This window comes from Lagenorhynchus albirostris, chromosome 8 (assembly GCF_949774975.1).
Source record: "Lagenorhynchus albirostris chromosome 8, mLagAlb1.1, whole genome shotgun sequence".
NCBI classification, from domain to species: Eukaryota; Metazoa; Chordata; class Mammalia; order Artiodactyla; family Delphinidae; genus Lagenorhynchus; species Lagenorhynchus albirostris.
In genome coordinates, this window is record NC_083102.1 from 87,857,646 (window position 1) to 87,880,434 (window position 22,789).

The 22,789-nt window shown below is 49.4% G+C and overlaps 1 protein-coding gene across 11 annotated transcripts in view; it reads right to left on the reverse strand.

The window, feature by feature from the left end:
• The window catches only part of SRPK2 (SRSF protein kinase 2), a 231,184-nt gene that overhangs the window by 8,385 nt on the left and 200,010 nt on the right, over nt 1–22,789 (reverse strand). For 6 of the 11 annotated variants that reach the window (XR_009542048.1, XM_060157250.1, XM_060157253.1 and 3 more), the window contains 7 exons: nt 22,241–22,487; nt 21,152–21,634; nt 13,952–14,052; nt 13,730–13,837; nt 8,624–8,693; nt 7,894–7,986; nt 7,445–7,537 (listed from right to left, as the gene is read on the reverse strand). Coding sequence is in view for 10 of the 11 variants with exons in the window: in XM_060157250.1 (XP_060013233.1) it covers nt 7,445–7,537; nt 7,894–7,986; nt 8,624–8,693; nt 13,730–13,837; nt 13,952–14,052; nt 21,152–21,634; nt 22,241–22,487 (1,195 nt within the window). In the remaining variant the exon portion in view is untranslated. The remainder of the gene's footprint in view (nt 1–7,444; nt 7,538–7,893; nt 7,987–8,623; nt 8,694–13,729; nt 13,838–13,951; nt 14,053–21,151; nt 21,635–22,240; nt 22,488–22,789) is intronic. The other 5 variants (XM_060157252.1, XM_060157255.1, XM_060157258.1 and 2 more) reach the window with 3 other exon arrangements.

Below are 22,789 nucleotides of genomic sequence, written 5' to 3' on the forward strand. Positions count from 1 at the left end.
AAGGAGGGCCCCTCCCCCGGAGTAAAGGCCCGGGAAGGCCACGCTACATGCCAGCCTCAGGTCATCAGGGTGCTCTGTAAGGAAAAGAGTTAAGTACTTGCATTATACTCCTCTTGAATATTAAGTGATTGGTGAAGGAAAATGTATTATATTGACTATGAAATTACAGCATTCCAGAATTACACACACAAGCATATGAGGTTTTACACCACACATGGGGGACGATAAAGGGAAATCCTGGTACTGTAACTCCTGGTAACAAGAAACCATGAAATGAAATAAATTAGGACAAATTTCAATAGCATACACATGGAAAGGAAACCTATCAATAAATACAGGTACAAAGCAAGACAAAAAAACACAAGAAACCTGAACATATTCCTACAAAGTACATGTAGGTAAATATTTGAAGATCTGTATTAAACCGTACCTCCCACACATAAAATAGATCCTAGACCTAAGAGCTAGAACCATAAATTTTTGGAAGGATAAATTTTCATGACCTTGAAGTAGGCAATGGTTTCTTAGATGCGATATCAAAAGCACAAGTAACAAAAACAAGAAACAGAAAATTGGACTTCATCAAAATTAAAAACCTTTGTAATTCAAGTATCACAACATGTGCATTCAAGAGAAATGACAACATTATGTCCACACAAAACGTGTACACTGATGTTCCAGCAGCGTTATTCATAATAGCCAAAACCCGGAAACAACCCAAATGTCCATCAACTGACGGAGAAACCTGACGCGGTCTATCCATACGTAAAAAGCATGGAGTATTGATTCATGCTACCACATGGACAAACTTGGAAAGCACTAGAGTAAATGAAACAGGCCATCACAAAAATCGACATATTGCATGATTCCATTTATATGAACAATCCAGAAGAGGCAAATTCATAGAGACAGAAAGTAGATCAGGGTTGCCAGGGGCTGAGGTAGGGGGATGGAGAGTGAGTGCTAATGGGCCCAGAGTTTCTTTGTGAGGTAACAAAAATGTTCTAAACTCAGAGACTGGTAATGGTTGCACAGCTGTGTGAATATTCTAAAAACTACTGAATGGCACGCTTTGAAAGGGTAAATTGTATGCTGTGTAGATCACACCTCAGGAAAACTGTTGCTGAAAAACTGGCACAAAGCATACAACAAAATAACTTTAAAAGAATTCCAGGGCTTCCCTGGTGGCGCAGTGGTTGAGAGTCCGCCTGCCGATGCAGGGGACAAGGGTTCGTGGCCTGGTCCGGGAGGATCCCACACGCCGCAGAGCGGCTGGGCCCGTGAGCCATGGCCGCTGAGCCTGCGCGTCCAGAACCTGTGCTCCGCAACGGGAGAGGCCACAGCAGTGAGAGGCCCGCGTACCGCAAAAAAAAAAAAAAAAAAAAAAAAAAATTCCAATGCTGTGTTAAAGGATGCAGTAAAAACAAACATCTCACTACTGAGGAGTTCATACTAAATGATAGGAATAAATGGGATGAACTGTAATAGAATTTACCTGAACCTGTTACAGCAGTTTCATTGTTTTTTGTGGGTTTTTTTGCACCACATGCTCAAGTTTGAATGAGTAAAACAGTAATTCAAAGCTACTCCCGGCTGTGGCTCGTGGTCTGTTATTCCCCACATACTTTGCTGTGTGTTCTGTGTCACTACAGCCAGCCTCCAGGCTGCAGCACGGTCACTATCACACACTATCTCCGCCACAACTCTCCGGGGAGGCCTCTCACGCAGCCTCCAAGCAGGGACCCGGGGCAGAGTGAGCCTGCCGTCAGTGATGCCAGGACGACGGGCGTTACTAGGACTGTCCCAGCACCGAGGGTCAGCCACCGCCCCGCTCCTAGCTCACAAAGACTTCCATCTGAAACAAAGCCTGGGGGCTTCCCCGGCGGCGCAGTGGTTAAGAATCTGCCCACCAATGCAGAGGACACGGGTTCAAGCCCTGGTCCGGGAAGATCCCAAATGCCCCAGAGCAACTAAGCCCATGCGCCACAACTACTGAGCCTGCACTCTAGAGCCCGAGAGCCACAACTACTGAGCCTGCGCTCTAGTGCCCGAGAGCCACAACTACTGAGCCTGCGCTCTAGTGCCTGAGAGCCACAACTACTGAAGCCCGTGCACCTAGAGCCCGTGCTCCGCAACAAGAGAAGCCACCGCAATGAGAAGCCCATGCACTGCAATGAAGAGTAGTCCCCACTCACCGCAACTAGAGAAAAGCCCGCGCACAGCAATGAAGACCCAACGCAGCCAAAATTAATAATAATAAATTATTAAAAAAAATAAAAAATAAATAAAACACAGACTGGACTCAGGTGAAGGCTTTCAAATGTACTAAGTCGGCAGGGAGCCACCTTCACCAGGCACCACCCCCCAACCTGGGCTCCGGGCAGCAGGCAGGAAAGGAAGCAGACGGAGCCCCTGCTCGCACGGAGCTCAGCTTCTGAGACAGAGTTTATCACAGAGAGGGAAAACCAGACCTCTTATAGCACAGAATTAGTGCTTCAGTTAAAATGAAAGTTAAAGCAGTTTATGTTTTAAAAGTTTTGAGACTCACTAGTATGAAGAAACTTTACTAGTTCTCTCCAGAATCCAGCTCCCGTGGAGATCGGCCCAGCTCACACTTCCCCGCAGGCCCATCTCGGCGTACAGCTCCTACAGGACAGACTGAGGCCTCGCTGAGGCCTGCGTCCTTCCTCCCCAGCATTTCCAGGCCAGACACCCCTCAAGTTCACACTCTGCTCTAAGCCCACGTGTGCAATCTGCCTGTCTTCACTGCCTACGTCGCGTGGAAATGCTATGACCAAGAAGGTTTTAAACTTGAAGCCATGAAAATCAAGTGGGGCAGTGACCATCCTACCCTGTATGGGCCAAACGCCACAGAGGGGCTTTTCTCTTCACAGAAATAAGAGTATCAGTTGCTTTTTAGGTAATTCTGGAGCTAAGTTAAAATCATTCTAACAAGTTTCATCTCAACATTAAAAATTAAGAATAGTGCCTCTTTTAAAACCCAGCTCCTGGGATTTCCCTGGCGGTCCACCGGCTGGGACTCCACACTCTCACTGTTGAGGGCACAGGTTTGACCCCCAGTCAGGGAACTAAGATCCCACAAGCAGCGTGCGGTGTGGCCAAAACAAAACGAAACGAAACGAAAAATCCAGCTCCTGAGTTTCACCCTCCGTTCTCACCCCCTCCTACACTTTTCCTCATCTTCTACTGGACACCACTTATCCTGATGCCGTCCCCTGCAAATGTACTCCTTTGGCTACACAGAAGTTTCTTGCATGCTCTGAAATTCTCCACTGTATTCAAGAGGTCTTTGGTCTGACACATACTATCGCTCACATATATTACAATACACTCAACGCCCTCATCTAGAATCAAGTAGTTTTTCCTTTTTAAAGTTAACTGTCTCCTCTCATACTTCCATTCTCAGTACAGCAACTTCTACTAAAATGATGGCTACTGATGGCTCCGCAGAACATCTGCTCGGCGGCATAGTAAGGCGTGCTCCTGGCTGTACTGTTTTTCTCGCCATCAGCTGAGGGCTGGGACACTTTCCCGGGTTTGCGTCTTAGTCCGTTCAGGCTGCTGTCACAAAATATGACTGACTAGGGAGCTTACAAGCAACAAATTCACTTCCCACAGTCCTGGAGGCAGGGCGCCAGCATAGGCAGGTGAGGGCCCTCTTCCAGCTCAGAGATCTCCTGTGTCCTCAGGTGGCGGAGGGGCTAGCGAGCTCTCTGTGTCTCTCCGTAAGGCACTACCGCCACCCATGCCTTCACACGCCACCCATGCCTTCACACGCCACCCATGCCTTTACACGCCTTCCAACAGCCCCGCTCCTAACACTGTCACCTTTACGGGGTCAGGAACGGGTTTGGAGGGACCACTCAGGCCACAGCAGGACAGCGTAGGGACAAAATCCACAGACGTGCTTACTGCTGTTGGGCCACACCCTGACACCCTGACCAAGATGGCTCTCCTTAAAGATCTTGGTGGCTAATGCCCACACCCAAAAGAATGAGCAGCAGATTAAACCCCAACAGGGTGAGAACAGTAATTATATTCCCAGTCACAAAAATCCAGCTCAATTTTAATAAAACGCCTGGCCAAGAAATAATTTAAACTAGTAGCGGTCATTTTACCCTGAGCTGTAAGCAAGAAGACGCCACTCAGCTGCACTTGATTTTAGCTTTAATGCACAGACCCTGCTCCCCTTCCCTGGCCTCAGAGTGGGGATGAAGCCTGCTTCCCACCCAGGAGAGTGTAGAGCAGGAAAGCCTGCCGCTCAGCCCCCCCGCCCCGTTCCCGCCGCTCGCCAACGTGGTGTAAGCAACAGAAAAGCCGTTTCAACGTCACCTTTCTCTCTCGGTTCTGGCACAAAGGTATTTTAGAAAACATTTAAATGGATACACTTAAGAGCCCATTATTTCCAAAACGTGTATTCACCCCCTTTATGGGGAGGCAATGCCAAAACACATTTTTAATGCAACCATCACTCCCCTCATCCCAAGGGACATGGTGAAATCGACTTCAGGACAGGCCCTCATTCGTCGTCGTACTATTCCCGAGACTTCTGTGAAAACCCTAAATCCCTTTTGAGTTCCACAGTTACCATAAACAAACAATCATCAGGAGAGAACTTAAGCCCCAATTCCCAGTCATTTTAAGGGATTTCTTGCCTAATCATCCAAAGGAAGGAAAAAAGGACTCCAGTCACCACAGTAACGCAAGTCCACGTGTTGTCGGCCTGTCTCTACCAAGGATGCCAGATGCACTTCAGTTCCACAGGCCACCTTCAAACAAGCTCCTCAAAAAAGAGCCCACGCACACAGCCCCTACAGCACACATGCGTAACAACGTGGCGATGGAGCAGCAAGGGCCCGTGCAAGCACTTTATACTCCCATCTGGGCAAAGGCAGTGGTCCACTTGCCCGAGGAGCAGGGCGCTTATGGAAAGGCCAGTATGAAAGCCGCCCTCCAGCATGAGGGACCCAGGACAGAGAGCTGTGAGCTGGAACCAACCACCCGCCGACATCAGTCCCCCAGGCATCGCTCATCAAGTCGGGGAAGGAGCCCCACAGGTGGGATGAGGAGAGGGCCCCAGGCGCACCACCGTCTCTGGGCTGGGACTCGGCAGGCGTTGCCCCAGTCCCTGCAGCTCAGACCAGGGGCAAAGCCTGACAGGAGCCAGAGTCGCAGAGCAGCCATCTCCACGAGCAACGCTGACCACAGGCTGCCAGCAGGGGTACCTTCAAATCATTTGCCTGACTCCACCTTCTCACCACTCAGGGCCCGCCCCACCCTGGTTCCTTTTCAACTTCTTCGCCACCATGCACAGTACTGGTTCCTCACCCACAGACAACGGACAGAGACGGCAGAGCCCAGCCACCCTACACGGCCTCCTCGCTACAGAGGAAAGGGCGGCAGCAGCACGAGTAAAGGAACACTCCTTGTGTGCCTTTGCTGGCTGCTGGCCCTCACCACGCCTGATGCCTGGGGCGAGGAGTGAGGCTCCCACAGCCCACTTTGCTGGAGGATCAGGGGCTGTGGTCCAGAGCCCTCCTGGGCCCTCCCCCTTCCCCTCCAGGGCACCCGCAGGCCAACACTGCTACTTGCCTGACAGATCAGGCTGCTAGCTCCTGGCCGCCCTCCCCACCTGACAATGGTGCAAGCTATGGCTGGGGGCAGCTCATCTACCAGCCAAGTCCTCCTGAGGCCCAGGCCATCTCCCATGGGCTCTGAAAACATTCTGAAATGTGGAAGAAGCAGTCTGCTTTGATTAAAATAAACACGACTCCCCAAGCCACACCATCCCAGGCCAAAATAATCCAGAGCTTTCCCTTGCTTCAACTATGTTCAAATAACATCTTCTGGAAATTTCCTAGGAAACAGCCCACTCTCTGTCATACTGCTGACCAGTTCACAATGTGCACAGCGTTATCCTGTTTATAATTCTGCTTTACCAATAACGGAAACAGTTCCTAACGCACCGCGTGGTGCAGACATCCTCTCACACCTCCTTGTATCAAGGATGCACTCACTGGAAGTCACCCCCGCCGACAGCCGCGGAGACGACGTGACACGCCGTGCCCAGCCCCCCAGCACGCTCCAGCCCCAGCTGTGCCACTGAACACGCTGCCCCGAGCACGACTTGAGACTGCGTGAGAGTCTGGGTGTGGCGGGGGACCCCTGTAGCTGCTTAAGTGACCCAGACTCGAAGACCAGAGTCTCAGAACGAAAATTAATACGTGTCTGAAGAACATTTTTCCTTGACAATTTTTTTTTTCCTCTGATGAGCTTTAAAAAGGAAATAACAAGATACTGCATCCAGTTACATATTTCAGAGGTTACCCACTGGGTGCTCCCAAAAAACCTAAGAGTTGTGGTCAACACGCTCAGAGTACGTGAGCAAGAAACCACTGTCTTGGCATGGTTCGCTCTCAGGCCTCATGCATTCATGGGGAGATGGACTTTAAGGGGTAAGACAGCACTGGTTAGCTGAACATCACCACAGTATATCATAAAAGGTTATTACTCTACAAGAATTCCTTATCTCACAGGAAAGTAAAAAGTCAAATTGGTTTTCCAAATTTGGTTAAAGCAGGGGAGATAGAGTATCTAGTACTTGCAGAAATTTCTAGAAACTCCATGTCCCGCTCACATCAACTTTAAACAGTTCTTTTTTAACGGGAATTGCAGCACACAACCCCCCCCCCTCCAAATCAAAGCTGGAAAAACATGAGTTCAGAGGACTATCTATGCCCACATCAAAGACTATGGCATTGGGGAAGGGCTCTGTAAAAATAAATTCCCCGGGGCTTTTGGGTGTTTTTAAAAAACTGATCACTCACTAGGGACTACACAGGGCAAAGAGAGTTGTTCTAGGTCATGCCAAGGAAGATCAACGAGAACTGCAATATTAAAATAAATCACCTACAGTAGTACAGTGTGAGGTAATGCACTGGGAGAAGAGCATCTGATTGATAAGAATGTGAGGCACACAGGACTTCACAGGCCCACACCCCTACAGAAACAGCTCAGACACATGCAACAGGACGCAGATGGACAGTCATGAAGTCCAGTCTCTAGGCCACCTCTGCTCCACTGCAAAAACACTCTGGTTCCAGGAACAATGTGCAAAATGGAAAGGTAAGCCTAGCTGCTTTCTAAAAATCATTTAACCTCTTTTATAAATACTTGAATACATGAATTGGTGCTTAGCATAAAGGAGAGGTGTGGAGGAGGTCAAAGGATTTTCGGAAGATTGTTCTCTTACAAAATTCTTATTCCACAGGTATCAGATGATTCTTTGTTTCTTGAGAGCCTTCTTCAGCAGACTCCCCCAGCGGTAAGTCCAGATCTTTCTCCACTGCCCAAACGCGAACGCACAATTTCTCCTTTGGGAGAGGATTATGCTGAAAATTTAGTGTTGCATAAATACCGTTACCTTTTCTGGTGAAAAACTCCTTGGAATATTTCCCCAACATAGCGTATTTTCGAGGGACTTTCCCCAGCAGTTCAATGATCAATGCTATGTGATCTGCATTGGGAAACATTGCCAGCAAAACAGAAACACACGACAATTTAATCAGTACACTGCATGCAGACACTGCCATCGCCCGCGCAGACAGAAACAGAGCGCAGCGTCAACAGCCAGAGCACAGGCTCTGCCCGAGTGGCCAGATTCAAGGCACCGCAGAGGAGCTGATGCACAGGGTGACCGCAGGACGGGGCCAGGCAGGGGCTCCTTCTCAAGTCTGAAGTCAGCACAGGAATTCTGCTGGGTTGCTTTTGGAATTTAGGAGAAAGGCCTTTGTCACCATTAATGCTACAACCAGCAGCTGCTATTCCATTTCTGTCTGCATCGTGGCGCTTTTCAAAAAAAAGAGGTACTACCTCTGCGATTGAAGAATTCCCGAGAATATTTTCCAGACAGAGCAAAGTGCCTTGGGATACTGCCTAGCAGCTCTATGATGTGGGCTATGTGGTCTATGGAGGAGAGAAAAAAAAGGATACGGGAATGGGAGGGGCAAAGGGAAGGATGGGATAAAAGAAGAGGGGGAAAAAAATTGAAATTAGTAAAAAATCAGAGATAGAATCAAATCAACAATGTGTGCAGCACATCCACGCAGAGGCTTCTGGGACTGGCAGGCCTCAGGCCCCATCTGGAGCATTAACAGTGACTGATGCCAGCTCACCCCAGGCTACCCCAGCATCGCAAGCAAATAAGCATGGAGATGGTCAGGTCTGCAGATGGGAATTCAAGCCAGAGTTCCCTGGTTTTAAATTCAGCCCCCAACAGGACAGAGAAGTGGGCAGCAGATCAGTGGACAAAAGGTCCACGGAGAGGCTCCGGGTTCGTCCGGCCTGTCCTCTCCCAGCCAGCTGGGCTCAGGCCTGCGGGGGCGGGCTGAGGCCCGAGGGCTCTCCAAAGCGTCGCCGGTGCCAGGAGGCTCTGCCCAGTCACTGCAGCTGAGGGGGCTTCAAGCTCAAAGGGAGAGCATCTGAATTTGGTGCTTGAAAACCAAAACACAGCTCTATTTCGGTGCAAAAAGACAATATTCTCCAGAAGTTCAGGACTCTCAGGAAACCCGGACTGAGGTACTCAGCAGGCAGCAATACTCACCTTCGTCTCTGGAATAGTCTTCCCCAGAATGCGGTTCAAACAAATAATCTCCCGTTGCCAGCTCAAATGCCTAGGATACAACAGATGACATGCTAAGCGCTTCACGGAGATGGGCCCCAAGCCAGCAACTTTTTCTGGTACAAGAGACCTACATTTTATGAGGATCTGAATCAAACCAAAGAGCCTCCTGAAAGGGCTCAACACCAGGCTTTCTCTTCTTCCCAAAAGTTCAAAGAAGCTTCAGAAATATTCTTGCACCTCTGCTTCACTTTGCAGGAAGCAGCCGTGTGCAGGCGTGGCCGGAGCACTGCACTCTAATCTGAACGGCAGAACGAGGGCTCAGCCTAAGGTCCAGGTCTGTGTGACCCCAGAGCCCAGCTGCAACCCGCAGGCTAACCTGGCCCCGGACCACGGCTGCGGCTGCTCTCCTGAAGCAAAGACCTTCATGTCTTAGCAACTGGGGGCTCCTTTCAGCAACTCATCATCACTTCATTCACTTCTGACTCAACCAAAGGACATTCTAGAACCAAAGAAGCCCCTCTTGCTCTGTCCCCTGGGGCCAGGAGGAACCAGACCCCCGTGCAGCCCGCCCGAGGGCGGCCAGGAGAGCGGCTTCCAGCACCAGGGTGCTGGGGTCGGGAGGGGCACTGCTTTCCCATCGCTGCCACTGAGCCCACTTCCGTTGTTCATAAAATTATCTCAGGACTATGACCTTTAACTTGCTAACAATGCATAAAAATGACAACTGCTATCGCTCTGTTAATCAAATACCATGTTTTTTTGAAAACATGTTTTAAATGAGAATTTACAAGAAGTTTGAAAAAGAACAAGCTAAATCCCGTGTTTGGTTTTTCCCGTACCTACTTCTCCTGTGCGTTAGATCTCGCTGTTCTGGAGGCCCTCAGGGGCCGTCCTGTCAGGTCTGCAGATGCCTGTGGGTCAGTGGCCCGGAGCACCGCCCGCTCCTCTCAAGGTACCACCCTCCCCACGGGCACCTCGATGAGACCGCCCCACAGCAGCCCACCCTCTCCACTTCTGTCCAGGATCACAGGGTATGGGCGGGCACCCGCAGGGGAAGTCTCGTCTGCCTGGGGTGGGGCCCCTCTCACAAACCCAGGTTGGGCGCGCTTAGCCCAGGACCACATCTCTTCACCTTGTATTTTCCTTTTTTAAGAAAGGAGGGAGGTGGGATGCCAAGCCCGTTCGTTGCCAGCTACCCTGTGACGAACACTAGTTCACAACTCGGGATCCCTGCCCTGAGCCAGACCTGGGTCTGATGTGCCCAGTCTCAGCACAGAGTACATCAGGCGGTCGTCTGGGTGCTGCAGGGCCTCCCCGCTCCACCCAACAAACAATAAAGATACTAGGGTCAATCCCAGATCAGGGTAAAACACCTCACATTTGGCCACAGGTCCGTGGGGAACAAGTGGATGACACACTGAATGGCCAGGAGCGTCTTTCTCATCCGGGACACAAGCCAAGAGAAAAGGGTGAAACCCTAATGGAGAAAGAAGACCCCAGAAGTCGCACGATCTAGCCGCAGGAGAGCGCCAGCTGCTCTTCACCGTCCTTGGGGCCTCCCTCACTCTTCTAATCAATGTTCAAGAACATCTCAATGACAGCCTAGCACTAAGATATGTCCACTGAGTGTTCTTTGAAAGATGACCATTTTGATTAGCACCCATGTATTTCCAAGGAAACACAGGTTGAAGAAGCCTATCAATGAAATGGTTTAAAAGAAAAAAGGAAGAGGCAAGATGAAGGCTCCCCCCGCCATGTTATCGGGTCCTGATTCTCTGAAGCATGATGAGATTTTTCTTAACAACTAGGACACAGACAGCAGGCAGGGTAAACACACACCACAACAAAAACATCAGTCTCTGTACTTTACAACTTGCTTTTATGCTGGCAACTATGAAACCATGAAAAATTATTGCCTTCAACTCAGTAAGTTACTCTCAATATAACCTCTATTATTATTGCTTATTTTTAATACTTGGAAACTCTGTACTCGGCCCAATCCCCTCAGAGGGCCCTCTTTCCCTTGGACCAGCCTCTGTCCTCAGGCTCTGGGGAGACCAGATACACCCCTTCCTGAAATGCCATCATCCCACGTCAAGTATCCCATTCTGAATAAAATAAGGTCACGTATGCCTTCTGTGATGTGACCACCGCCGAGAAGTTTGGTGAAATGGGTCAGACTGGCTTTTCTTGTCTCTACAGCGCTGACTGAGGCTCACCATGGAGCCCACGGGAAGACGCCTATTCAGGGACTCCGAAACACAAGTGCAGAGTGACCAGTGCCGGGGTCCACACGTAATTTTTAATCATGCACACTTATATCTGGAGGGCTCCAAAGCTCAAGAAAAGAGAAAGAGATTCAACACCTGACAAAGCCCAGCTGCTCTGCCTCACGGCGCTGCCCCTGCCCAGTGGTGAAAGCTCTCCTCCCTGCCCGCAGCACAGGCACTTACCAGTGAACACGGCTACCAGCCACCACTCTCAGCTCCACTAGCGTCTCTGTAAGATTTGATGCCTTTTATAACAAAGAACTCTGGGCTTTACCACCAAGAACAATCTGGAGCTTTACTACAGCTTGGTATTATGAATTTAACGTACTGTTACAGACTTAAACTTTAACAGCAGGGTGGGCTGGGCAAAGACGTCTCATCTGCACCAGGTTCTCTACGAAGAACAAGAGGCGACCTCTCAGCCGCGGCCTCCGGGGACGGGGGAGGGTGGGGATGCAGGCTTGCCCCGCTCCCAGAAAATCACCCTTAAACTGATTAACAAGAACTTCCTAAGCAGCCCTAGAAGTACTGAGGGACCTTACGCTCCACTTCTAGGGAGGCAAAGGAGATGGAGTGAGTGCTTTTCCGCAGGAGTCTGCTCTTGACGCTGACGCCACTGTTCATAGCAACTGCAGGGCTCAGCAGGACAGGAGACTGTGTGGAGGGACAGACCCTCACCTCACAGAAGGCCAGACAGAGAGCCCGGTATAAAACGGTACTGACAGCTCCGCCATTATCCGACTACATCTGTGATCTTGTCCTATTTTTCTGGTTATATCACCAAAATTCAACACCCCAAATTAGAAGCACAGGATTTCAGAGCTGAAAGAGCCTGCAGAGTGTAAATGAGGGCAGCCCCGACATGGCCCCTTCTGTGCTGCTGGGGAGGAGGAGGGCCTGACCTCACCACACCCTGAGATCCAACAGCCCCGCAGCTCCCACTGCTGACGGCGCCCCCTTCTGCTGACCTGGCCGCTGCCTCCCACTGCTTCCAGCCCCCAGCCCCCCTCCCTGCTGCCCCCCGACTCGCCCACAGGGAGCCTCACCCCTGTCCACACAGCAGGCCCTGCGTTCTAAGGAACCATGACACGTCCACCAATTCTCTCTCTCTCTCTTTTTTTTTAAATTTAAAAAGAGTTATTAGGGCTTCCCTGGTGGCGCAGTGGTTGAGAGTCCGCCTGCCGATGCAGGGGACGTGGGTTCGTGCCCCGGTCCGGGAAGATCCCACATGCCGTGGAGCGGCTGGGCCCGTGAGCCATGGCCACTGAGCCTGCACGTCCGAGCCTATGCTCCGCAACGGGAGAGGCCACAGCAGTGAGAGGCCCGAGTACCGCAAAAAAAAAAAAAAAAAAAAAAAAGGAATTATTAAAAAGAAAAAAGACTAGAGTGGCTACCACCCCCCACACCCCCTGGCCTCTGGCCCATGATCTCCGACCCCTGCCCTCCTCCCACTCTGATAACCTCCCTCATTCAGAAGTCAGCCCCGCCCACCAGGGCCAGCCCAGCCATCTGGTCCACCAATTCTTTTAACCCTCCTTGTCCATACCTAGCAAGGCAAGGGCTCAGTTTTTGATACTTACTGAGAAACTTAATTTTAAACTTATTCTCTGGCATTACCCGTCAGAGCAACATGGGAACAGAAGGGCACACTGTTCTAGATCTGTTGGGCCATACTGGCTGCAAACTTGAAAAACACAGAACATCCACTATTTTCATGTTGTTTTAGCACGACTTGCTAACAGTGCTATACTTTAGCATCAGAGGACACACCCAAAAGAAGTGCTACATTAATCCTTGAATAACAGACAATACACTTATTCTGCATTGTTTTTTTAGTGAGAAGACAAGTACCAAGCTTTACACACATGCCATGCCCTTTCATTTAAATATCACAGGAGAATTTGGAGAAAAAATGAGGAAAGCATGAAACACCACGTGAAGCAAGAGACACATGCATCCCCTCTTCCAACAAACGACTACAAAGCTCAGCCCACTAAGAGGAAGGTGACAAGCCGACCAGGAAACAGGACCAAGAGAGAAACTGAAACTGGCTTATGGACGAGGAACCATTCATGCTTATCGGCTCACAGGTAAGGAGTAGGTGAGAAGAGGCACTGGTGGGGCTGAGGAGAGTTTAGACACAACCAGACTTTTGATGCACACAAGTGGCAGTGAAAATGGCTACATCGTACTGGAGAAACAAGAGGCATCCCGAAGCCCTGAGGAAAACCATCGCTGAGCTGCCTAAGGAAGGGAACAGACTCGGTCAAATGGTACAGGCGGCTGCTGGTGCCTCAGACGTAGCTGGACACAGCCTAGAGCAGTAAGCCAGAACAGTCTCTAGACTCCGCTTAACAGGAGAGAGGTTGGACCCTGGTATGTGGGGAAATCCTCTCTCTCCAGCAAGGAGACAAGGTCTGTCAGAGCCGCTCAGACGACCTTCCCCTAAATCGCAGCCGTCTCATCTTCCTCCACGGCCTGAGTGAGGGGACCGCGCGCAATCTGCAAGCTTCCAGGAGCCACAGGAGCTCCCTGAAGTCACTGTCACCACAGCGGGGCTCTCATTCTCGGGGCCGCGGGCTGCAGAGGGCCTCGCGAGGTCGTCTCTCACAAGACCAAACCAAAACACACACCAGGACCTGCCAGAGAAGGTCTCTTAAGATACCCAAGGCAGCCACCTTCCCCTCACCCACCCCTCAGTGGACAACCCTCACCGTCAGAAAGCTTCGACCAAAGGCCCTGGTGGAGCTGCCCCATCATGGGAACTAAAAGGATGAGCCTTTACACAGAGGAAAATGGCAAAGGCCGTTCTTACCATACACGCCGTACTCCAAATGTCAGCAGGGGTACTGTAACCTGCTCCTATTAAAACCTCTATGGATCTATACTGACGCGTCTGGATGTCTTCTGTGAAGTGTTTATGCTGGAAGGGAACAGACTGCATTACCGTGGAGGAACACAGACATTAAACGAGAGAAAAAGCATCTTCTCATACATGATCACAACCGAAATGTTTTAGAAAGAAAACTGTACTTACCACCCAACAAGCGTTTCCCAGGTCGGCAATTTTAACTCTAATTTTATCTGCATTCCGTGGGTCCAGGGGATTCACCAACAGGTCGGCTGCCCGGGTTTTTGCTGGCATGAGCAAACAGCAGGACAGTTAGTGCCTGGGATAAGGGGTTTGCGCGTGTGCACACAATACTTGCTGGGCACAGTGTCCTTTTCTAGAAAAGCGGTGGGTGATCATTTAGGCCTGGAATCCTGTAAGTTGAACTCAACAGAATTTAAATTCTTGGTCTCCATCTCTGGAAAATACTTCACAAGAGAGCAAACTGCCCAGAGACCCCATGGACACTGCTTTGCCCCTCCTCTTTTCTCCCCATCCTTCACCGAGCAGGTCATCCCTGCTTGGTTCCTGTATCTTTTAGCTGCTCCTCATTGGGCCACGCCAGTTCCCTAACGGACCACGTCTAGCTCAGAGGTGCATTATTACTTAACGTGAGGGTAGAGAGAACGCTCCCCAGGGGGTGCCCATCCCTTCCTAAGTGGCCCACAGCCCTCACCTCTCCCTCTGCCTGGGCCGAGCACAAAGACCTCAGGAGTTAGATGATGGCCGATTAACAAATACAGATTAAGGGCAGGGACCAGTCAATTCTGGTTTAGCTGTGGACACGTAACACTGCAGAACAGAGGTCTCCTGAGACGGCCCGGGCCCTCTGAGGTCCCTCACAGACTTGTCAAATACCCAAGCCACTCTCAACCCCCAGGAACCCTGAGGAATTCTCAACAGTAGGCACGGGGCCGGGATTCTCAGGGCTGCGGGGCCAGAGAAGCTTTTCAGATAAGCACAGACCAGGCCTGCAAGAAAGCACAGTTAACCGGGGGGCAGTGACAAAGAAGCATAATGTGGTGAGGCCCAGACAGAAAATGCTGAAGTGACTCAGCAGCTCCATCAAACCTCAAACTGACCGGCAAGCTGGGATTTCCGGTAAAGATGAGATGTAACCATGGCTTTTCACTCATTTCAGAAGTAATTCTGAAATGGTACTCACAGACAAAACAGAAAAGCCCGCTCAGTGCAGAATATTAAACACCCTTGAGCTCACTCGAAGGTGGGGACTGCTGGAATGACTGTCCCTCCTTTGGGTAGGCCCGTGCTGTGGGGCTCGGCACCCCAGGTGGGCGGCAAGGCCAGGCTGCACGCGCCGTGAGCAGGGCAGGGAGTAGGCGACGCACCCAGGACCCAGGGCGCCCACAGAGCTCCCCAGGAGGGGCCAGAAAATGCAAGAGAACTCTGGCAACGTTTTAACCCTCAAGACCTGTTCCTCAGACTTACGGACCAACCCAAGCCAGCCAGGCCCACACGTTCCCTCCTTGCTATCTGCCCCACACCACGTCCCTCTTTAAGAGGGCACTGACCAAAGTGAGGCCTCACCAAAGGCCAGGTACGAGCCGAGGAGAAGAAACACAGGAAATGAGAAATGATGAGAAGGACGGCAGCACAAAGACACACACGAAGAGGCAAGGTGTTCACACCGAGCAGGGAGTGGCTGCAAAACCGAGTTCTAGAAGAAACATAAAAATGCCGGCCCAACAGACGGATGGCCAGCACCGGAAATGGCTCAGATGAATCCCTCATGTCATTTAGTAAAGAAGACTCGGTGGGCAAGAAAATGGAATGTGAGGTTTGCAGAACTGGATTCAAATCTGTTTCTACGTCTGTAAGTTACAAGACTCTGGCAAATGACTTAAACTCTGAGGCTCAGTTCCCAGTAAAGGAGGAAGAGGAAGGGACCACCCCTCCTCCGCCAAAAAATACAAATGAAAAAAAGACCAAACACAGGAGAGCTACGACAGCGCCTGGCCGGCCAGATCCAGAGGCTCCCTCCTGCCTGCCACCAGCCAGACCACCCTCTGAGGCCAGGGCTTCTAAACGGCCAGTGAGGGGCCAGCCAAAGCCCCCGCGGCACAGAGAGGATGGGAGGCCAAGCCGTGGCTTCCAGCACTGCAAACCACTGAGATCAAAGGCCTGGCAAGAGAAGAGGATGAAGCGGCAGGTTCTGACTGAGTGAGCTGCCGTCAAGGGTGCTTGAGTGGAAAGAGGGGATCTGAAACCGCCACCCTCCTCCAGTCGTTGTTCTAAAGACATCACACACGAGTCACTTCAGCTAGAGGAAAAACACCTTAAAAACACAACATCACACACCTCCAGTACAGATCCTCCTCGACTTACGATGGGGGTTATGTCCCAAAAAACCCATCTCAAGTTGAAAATATCATAAGTTCAAAATGCATTTAATTACACATCACCTACCACACGTCATAGCTGAGCCTAGTAACTTCAACATCACTCAGGACACTTATGTTAGCCCACAGTTGGGCAAAAAAACAACGAACACAAAGCCTACTTCATAATAAACTGTGTTGAATATCTCATGTAATTTACTGCATCCTGTACTGAAAGTGAAAGACAGAAGGGCTGTCTGGGCACAGAGTGGTGGTACCTGTACCAGCTGTCCACTCGTGTGGTCGCGTGGCTGCCCAGCATCACGAGGTGGGATCGTGCAGTGTATCGCTAGCCCGGGAAAAGATCACAATTCAGGATGTGAAGCACAGCTTCTACAGAGTGCGTTTCGCTTCCACACCATCGTACAATCGAACCATGGTTAATTCAGGGGCCACCTGTATAGTTTCTTTGTATTTAATATCCCTCACTTACGAGCACTAGACCAAGTCTCTGGTGACATGCTGTTATTCTCCTAGCTTGTGTCTGTGCGTGGTTACCAGGCGCACGATGCATTCCAGATGATACTAGGGAATTTACCTCAAAATTTTAACTGTGTTAAGAACGCAAAGGACGTAAAAGAGAATCCGCTTGCACTTCTTTTCCCAGCGTGCTAGTTTCCTGCTCTAGGTAATCTGTAAAAGGTTACCTGAGTACAACACTCAAAAAGGCCCGTTTAAACACAGGGACAAGCCACACTTGCTGTGCAGTCGTACGAGTTTTGCTTTGCCCAGAAATCAGATCACCTCCCGTGATTCAGGCACTATCATGCAACTACCACAGCTCTTCCCCGCTCCCTGCTTCTACCAAGGAGGGAATGAAAAGTGGGAAGAGAGAGGCGGGAAGACTTCACTTCAGGAAGGGCTGGAGTCCTGAAGTCATTCTGATAACCTGGTCTCTGGGTGACACTGTACTCACTCCATCTGAGGTGATCCTAGGAACCAGGAAAATGGCAGCCGGTGGGGCCTCAGTGATGAAGCAGCCCCACACTGACACTTTTATGTTTAAAACATCCTTACAAGGAAGGCATGAGTACCCTCTTTATATGCAGGAGATTCAGTACCAGCCCAAAGAAAGAGCAGAACTAGGAGACTTAATGCCCAAACCTGACCTAGTTGTTCACAAATAGGTGCTGTGAGTATTTACTGAGTGCCCTCTATGTGCCAGACGTTGCCCTGGCACTGGGAAGAGAATCAACAAGACATACAAGGTTCCGCCACCACATCCCAAATTAGGAAACTCACGCACTTGCTGGGAATACGGGTGATAAATAAAATGGATGAGTCACACATCATGTCAAGCAGCTCTACATGCTAAGAAGAAAAACACAGCCGAGGAAGGAGACGGCTACTGATGAGGGTGTTTGGCCACGGGCGGGTGTGCAGACGGCGTCTCTTCTGAGAAAGTGACCTTTGAGGAGAGGCCTGAACAAAGGGAGGCACAGAGGAGAGAAGCTCTGGGCAGAGAGGACAGCAAGTGGAAAGCGCCAAGAGGCAGAAACAAGCTTGCGACCTTGAGAAAGCTCAGAAAGAAGACAGTGTGGGAGGGGCAGAATGAGCAGGGGACATAGAGGCGGGTGGGGAACGATACCAGAAAGAGCGCGGCCGGGACGGACAGTACAGGGCTGTAAGCGTTGGACAATGACGCCTCTGCGGGTTATGCTACACGGTGGGGGGGTGGAATGTGCTTTCAAAAGCTCTCTCGGGGGGCTTCCCTGGTGGCGCAGTGGTTGAGAGTCCGCCTGCCAATGCGGGGGACACGGGTTCGTGCCCCGGTCCGGGAGGATCCCACATGCTGCCGAGCGGCTGGGCCCGTGAGCCATGGCCACTGAGCCTGCGCGTCCGGAGCCTGTGCTCCACAACGGGAGAGGCCGCAACAGTGAGAGGCCCGCGTACCGCTAAAAAAAAAAAAAAAAAAAAAAGGCTCTCTCGGGACTGTTCCTTGGGGGACAGACTAGGAGCAACAGTGGAGTGAGAAGAGTGTGGAGTCATGTTCCAGCAGCCTAGCCAAGCACCAAGTAGTGACATGGTCACTACTAGGCGAGGGGGAAAGGATTCAACATACACCTTGCATGTACCACCCTGCTCCCAGGCCTTTGTGCTTCAGATGTGCTGAGCCCAGATACGTGCTACGGCTCCAGCAGTAATAACCCAAGAGGAACCCTCCTCTTCTCAACCTTCAATGGCTACAAAACTACTCCAGGGAGAAGTTCACATCCTTAGCCTGGCATGTAAGTTCTTTCTCAATCTTCTCACTGTGGCCCCAGCTTTTCCTCTACTATTTCCTAACGTATCCATTCTGCTATAACGACAAGGACCTACACAAACTCAGGGAAGGATGTTTCTCTCGCCTCATGTTCTCGTAGTATCTGGTGGCCAACTTCCAGTCTCTAGACCATACCCCTTCCATGTAGGAAACAAAACACCTCCCCTGCGGGAGGCTGTCCACGGTTATCCAAAGACCAGGCTGCAAACCCAAGCCGAGGGCCTCCAAATAAATGACTGGATCAACGAAAAGGTCAGCTTGGTAAGAGACTAGGATCAATGAAAAAAACAGACCTCCTATTTCTCCCTGATGCAATATTCACGCAACAGCCAGGGTGCTGGGGACAGAATGTGTTTTGGACAAAGTAAAATTCCGACTGTGAATGGGTAAAGGTGGGAGAACGGGAAGAACGGAAGAATATAGTCAGGTATCACTGATTTGTTGGTTCATTATTCAATAAATGCTTATCTTAGCACTGAGTCAGATGCTGAGGATACAAAGACGGAAATACACAGCACTCTCAAAGCATTTACATCCTAGTGAAGAGGAAGACAGTGGAAACGAACAACTAACACACAGTGAAGAAAAGTGTGACCAGCAGGAAAAGAGGGGAACAAGAACTGGGACCTGCCAGGGAACACAGTGAGGACCCAACAGAAGAAAAGAGGTGTGCCCAAACACACAGGAGGAAGCACTCCAAGCGGGAGGGAAGGCGTCAGCAAAGGCACAGAAGCATGAGCAAGCATGCCACGTTCACACAGACACTTGTTATTATGTCTCAAAAATAAATAGGGAAGAGACTCCGCTACACTTGAGATTACTAAACCTTTTCACTGTTTACTCCATCAGTAAGAGATGTTTGAACACTCATTTCAATATGTGCATGTTTATGAACTTCACATATTACTGTTCCTATATATTATGTACATTATAAAAAACATTTTAAAAATATCAATAGCAAAAATTACTTGGAGACATGGCCGACTCCAGCCTGGGGCAGGGAAAGTATGAACCTGGGCACATGGTTCTAGAAGAGCAAGGGGGCACCTGAGGAATAACGGGGTTCTGTCAAAAGGACTTAAGAGCCAACCTGAGGCGGCTCACACAGACCAAATGTGGGATAATCCTGGCATTCAAAAAAAAGCTGTAAACGATAACACACAATTCGATGTGTTAATTAAAGAGAAAAAAAAAATCCATGAGCCCACGATATGAAGGAATGCGTGAGAGACTGCAGGAAGGGTGGTGTCTCTAGCAAGAGCGTGAAAGCCTCCCTCCTTTCCCATCCACCATGCCCTACACACCCCTTCCATCTGGATGTTCCTGACTTACATCCTTGTTTGATAAACTGATTGTCTAGCAAGTACACTGTTTTCCTGAGTTCCGTGCGCTGCTCTAACAAATTAATCCAGCCCCAGGGCAGCGTCACAGGAACCTCTGATTTACAGCCGATTGTTCAGAAGCACAGGTGACAACATGGACTTGGGATGGATGTGGGGGGAGTGCAGGGGGAGACCGACACAGTCTTGTGAGACTAAGCCCTTAACCCTGGGATCTGACACTCTCTCCAAGTAGTGTCAGACCTCACTTCAATTGCAAGACACCGAGCTGTTGCCGGAGAACTGTTTAGGTGGGGAGACACCCCTACACACATGCGCTCGGTAACCAAAAGTGTCAGCAGTAATATGGGAGCAGAATGAGAGTAAAGGAGACACAGAGGTAGCTTTTTCCTCAGATGAGGCTACATTCCTCGTGAAGGCATTTCATTAAGCACCTTCAAACCCTCTGGTCAGGGTAAAGGTAAACAGGAGCAGAATGTGTCTGTCCAGTTAAAAATTATATATATCCTTAGGATGACTAGCTGTGGCCAATGAGTAACAGAGAAGGCTTTGCAGGTCTCTCAGCTACTGGAATCAAAGGGGCTGCAGAACATCTTGAGCTATTTGCAGGGCCGGCTCATCAACTGACTCACCATGTGTTAACATTCTTGCCAGCAGAGGGAGCAGAGGAGGTTTCTGAGCTCTTCCACTGTGGGCCAGAATGGAGACCAACTGTGTGTGACACCCAGGGTTTGCCTACTGAAGTCCCCTAGCATGCCACAGGCGGAGATCTGTCATGTGGCACTCACCCTCAAAATCAGGTTTTGATATATATACATCATCACATTTAAACCCACACCGCTTCCTTTAAAATGTCAAAAGAAGAGTCTTATAATCAAGAACAGCTATCAAAATGAAGTAAGACACTTCCTCCTCACTACAAATAAAGAGCAGGCACATTATTCCTTGAATAGAAACGAAACAAAACAAAAAACCAAAAACTAAATATAACACTGTCAGGTGGAAGTACAAACTTTGAATTAAACTACACACGCTAAAAAGCTACAGGGGTGAGATGCTAGGTTTGGAAGGTTTCTGCAAATGTATGATCACTAGCTAAAGACAGGAAGAAGGGAAAAAACTCAGAAATGGGACCTGATATGCAAAGAGAAAGAGAGAGCCTAGTGGCACAGAATACATTTAAAATTACATTAACTTATTCATGAGTACAGAAGTAATAAAATGAAAACGGTTAACGCATACATACACGGCTTTACCATCTCCAGCCAATTCCCTTCACAGCATGTGTCAAGGGTATGACACTTGGACCACTGAAAGCAGACACCTGATGGGAAGGGACACTTACTTTTTGGCAAATCCCCAGTGCTGGAGGCTGAAACCGTCCTGCTTCTGTCATGGGATGGACTGCTTTCCTCATGCTCGGTAAGCGGGGATCCCTCAGAAAGTGCAGAGCCACAAGCCACAGGTTCTAAGGGCCCAGAGAACAATGATGTGGAAAACTCTGGAAACTGGGACTCAGGAATTTTATGTCGTCCATTTGGCAATTCACCATTGAATTGTTCGTAGGAGCTGCTATATGTGTAATCGCTTTCTGCATTTGGCTCATCGAGGTTATATTCCTCGGGATTTGGGCAATCTTCCTCATCATCGTCTTCATCGTCCAGCTGCTGTTCCAGTAAGAATGGGCCATTCTCAATATGGCCATTGGTTTTGGGTGATTCCATCCAAGTAGGGTCTACATTCGCGAGTTCCTGCTCAACATCGTCTTCGTCTTTCTCGGTGTTTTCTTTCTCAGTGTCTTCTTTCTCCTCCTGGTCCTCAGCTTCGCCTTAAAAAGTTGAAGGGTAAGAATGAGAACTTGTCTCTCTCCGTAACAGAGTGCAGTAGGCACTTATCTCCTCCAACAAGAGACAAATTCGAATGTGCTAATTTCATGTGCTACAGAGCAGACACCTCTTGGCTCTCAGGGTAAAATCTTTAGGTACTCTAAATCTTATCTTTCATTTATTAAATAACTGGCCTACTCTTATTAGAAAAAGTTAGCTCTTTGGGAAAATGGGCATAAATGGAGCTGTACTTCCATTTCTACCCTCTCCTATATAATCTTCAGAAAAAGTCTGAGGGTACACTACCGTTAAGTAAAAGCTTAATTACAAAATGAAGGACAATCGTTAGCATGATAAAGACATGGTGTTTCTCAGACATTTGACATTAAAAAAAAAACTATTTTGAAATAGTAACATACTTCTGGCACACATTTTACAGAGCAAGTACGAAACAACTCCCCACGCTCTCCAACAAGGCCTTGGAGAGAAACCACCCTCCTGTCTGAAGCATCAGCGCAGCACCAAGTCACCCTGCGTGGTGACCGGGCGGGTCCCTACTGTGGGAGCTCCTGGGCTCCTATGCAGCCCTGTCTCCAGATTCCACTGACCATTGTTATTCGCAGTCTCACCCTCGGCTGCCTCCTCTAATCCTGCTGTTTTTAGTTTCACCTCTGGGTGGTATTCATCATCTTGTTCATTGGAAGGTACAGCTGATGTGACGTTTTCTTCTATTATTTTCCTTTCAGCTTCTCGCTCCAATTCTTCTATTTCCTGCAGGCGCTTTTCCAATAACTCAGCCTGCCTTTTCTGCTTCTTTTTCAGTTTTTTCTTTTTGTTTTTAGATATTTTTCCTATCTACAACATGTTAAGAAAATACCACAGGTCAGTTTGCTTCTTTTTAAAGCACCATGCAACAGCGTAAGTGCTGGCAGCATGGCAAATACCAACACGGGCTGTTTTTCTCAGGTCGCATTCAATTAAAATCACATGCCCAGACATGAGATCCACATCACAGTTAGGGTTACAGCAAAAGCAGAAAAAAAGAAACCAGTGCTAATATCACGTAACGGGACTACTACCAGGTCTTGGCCTTAGAGGAATATAGCTTAAATGCAGCAAGTCTTTCCCCTTTAAACTCTAAGAAAGAACTAAATATG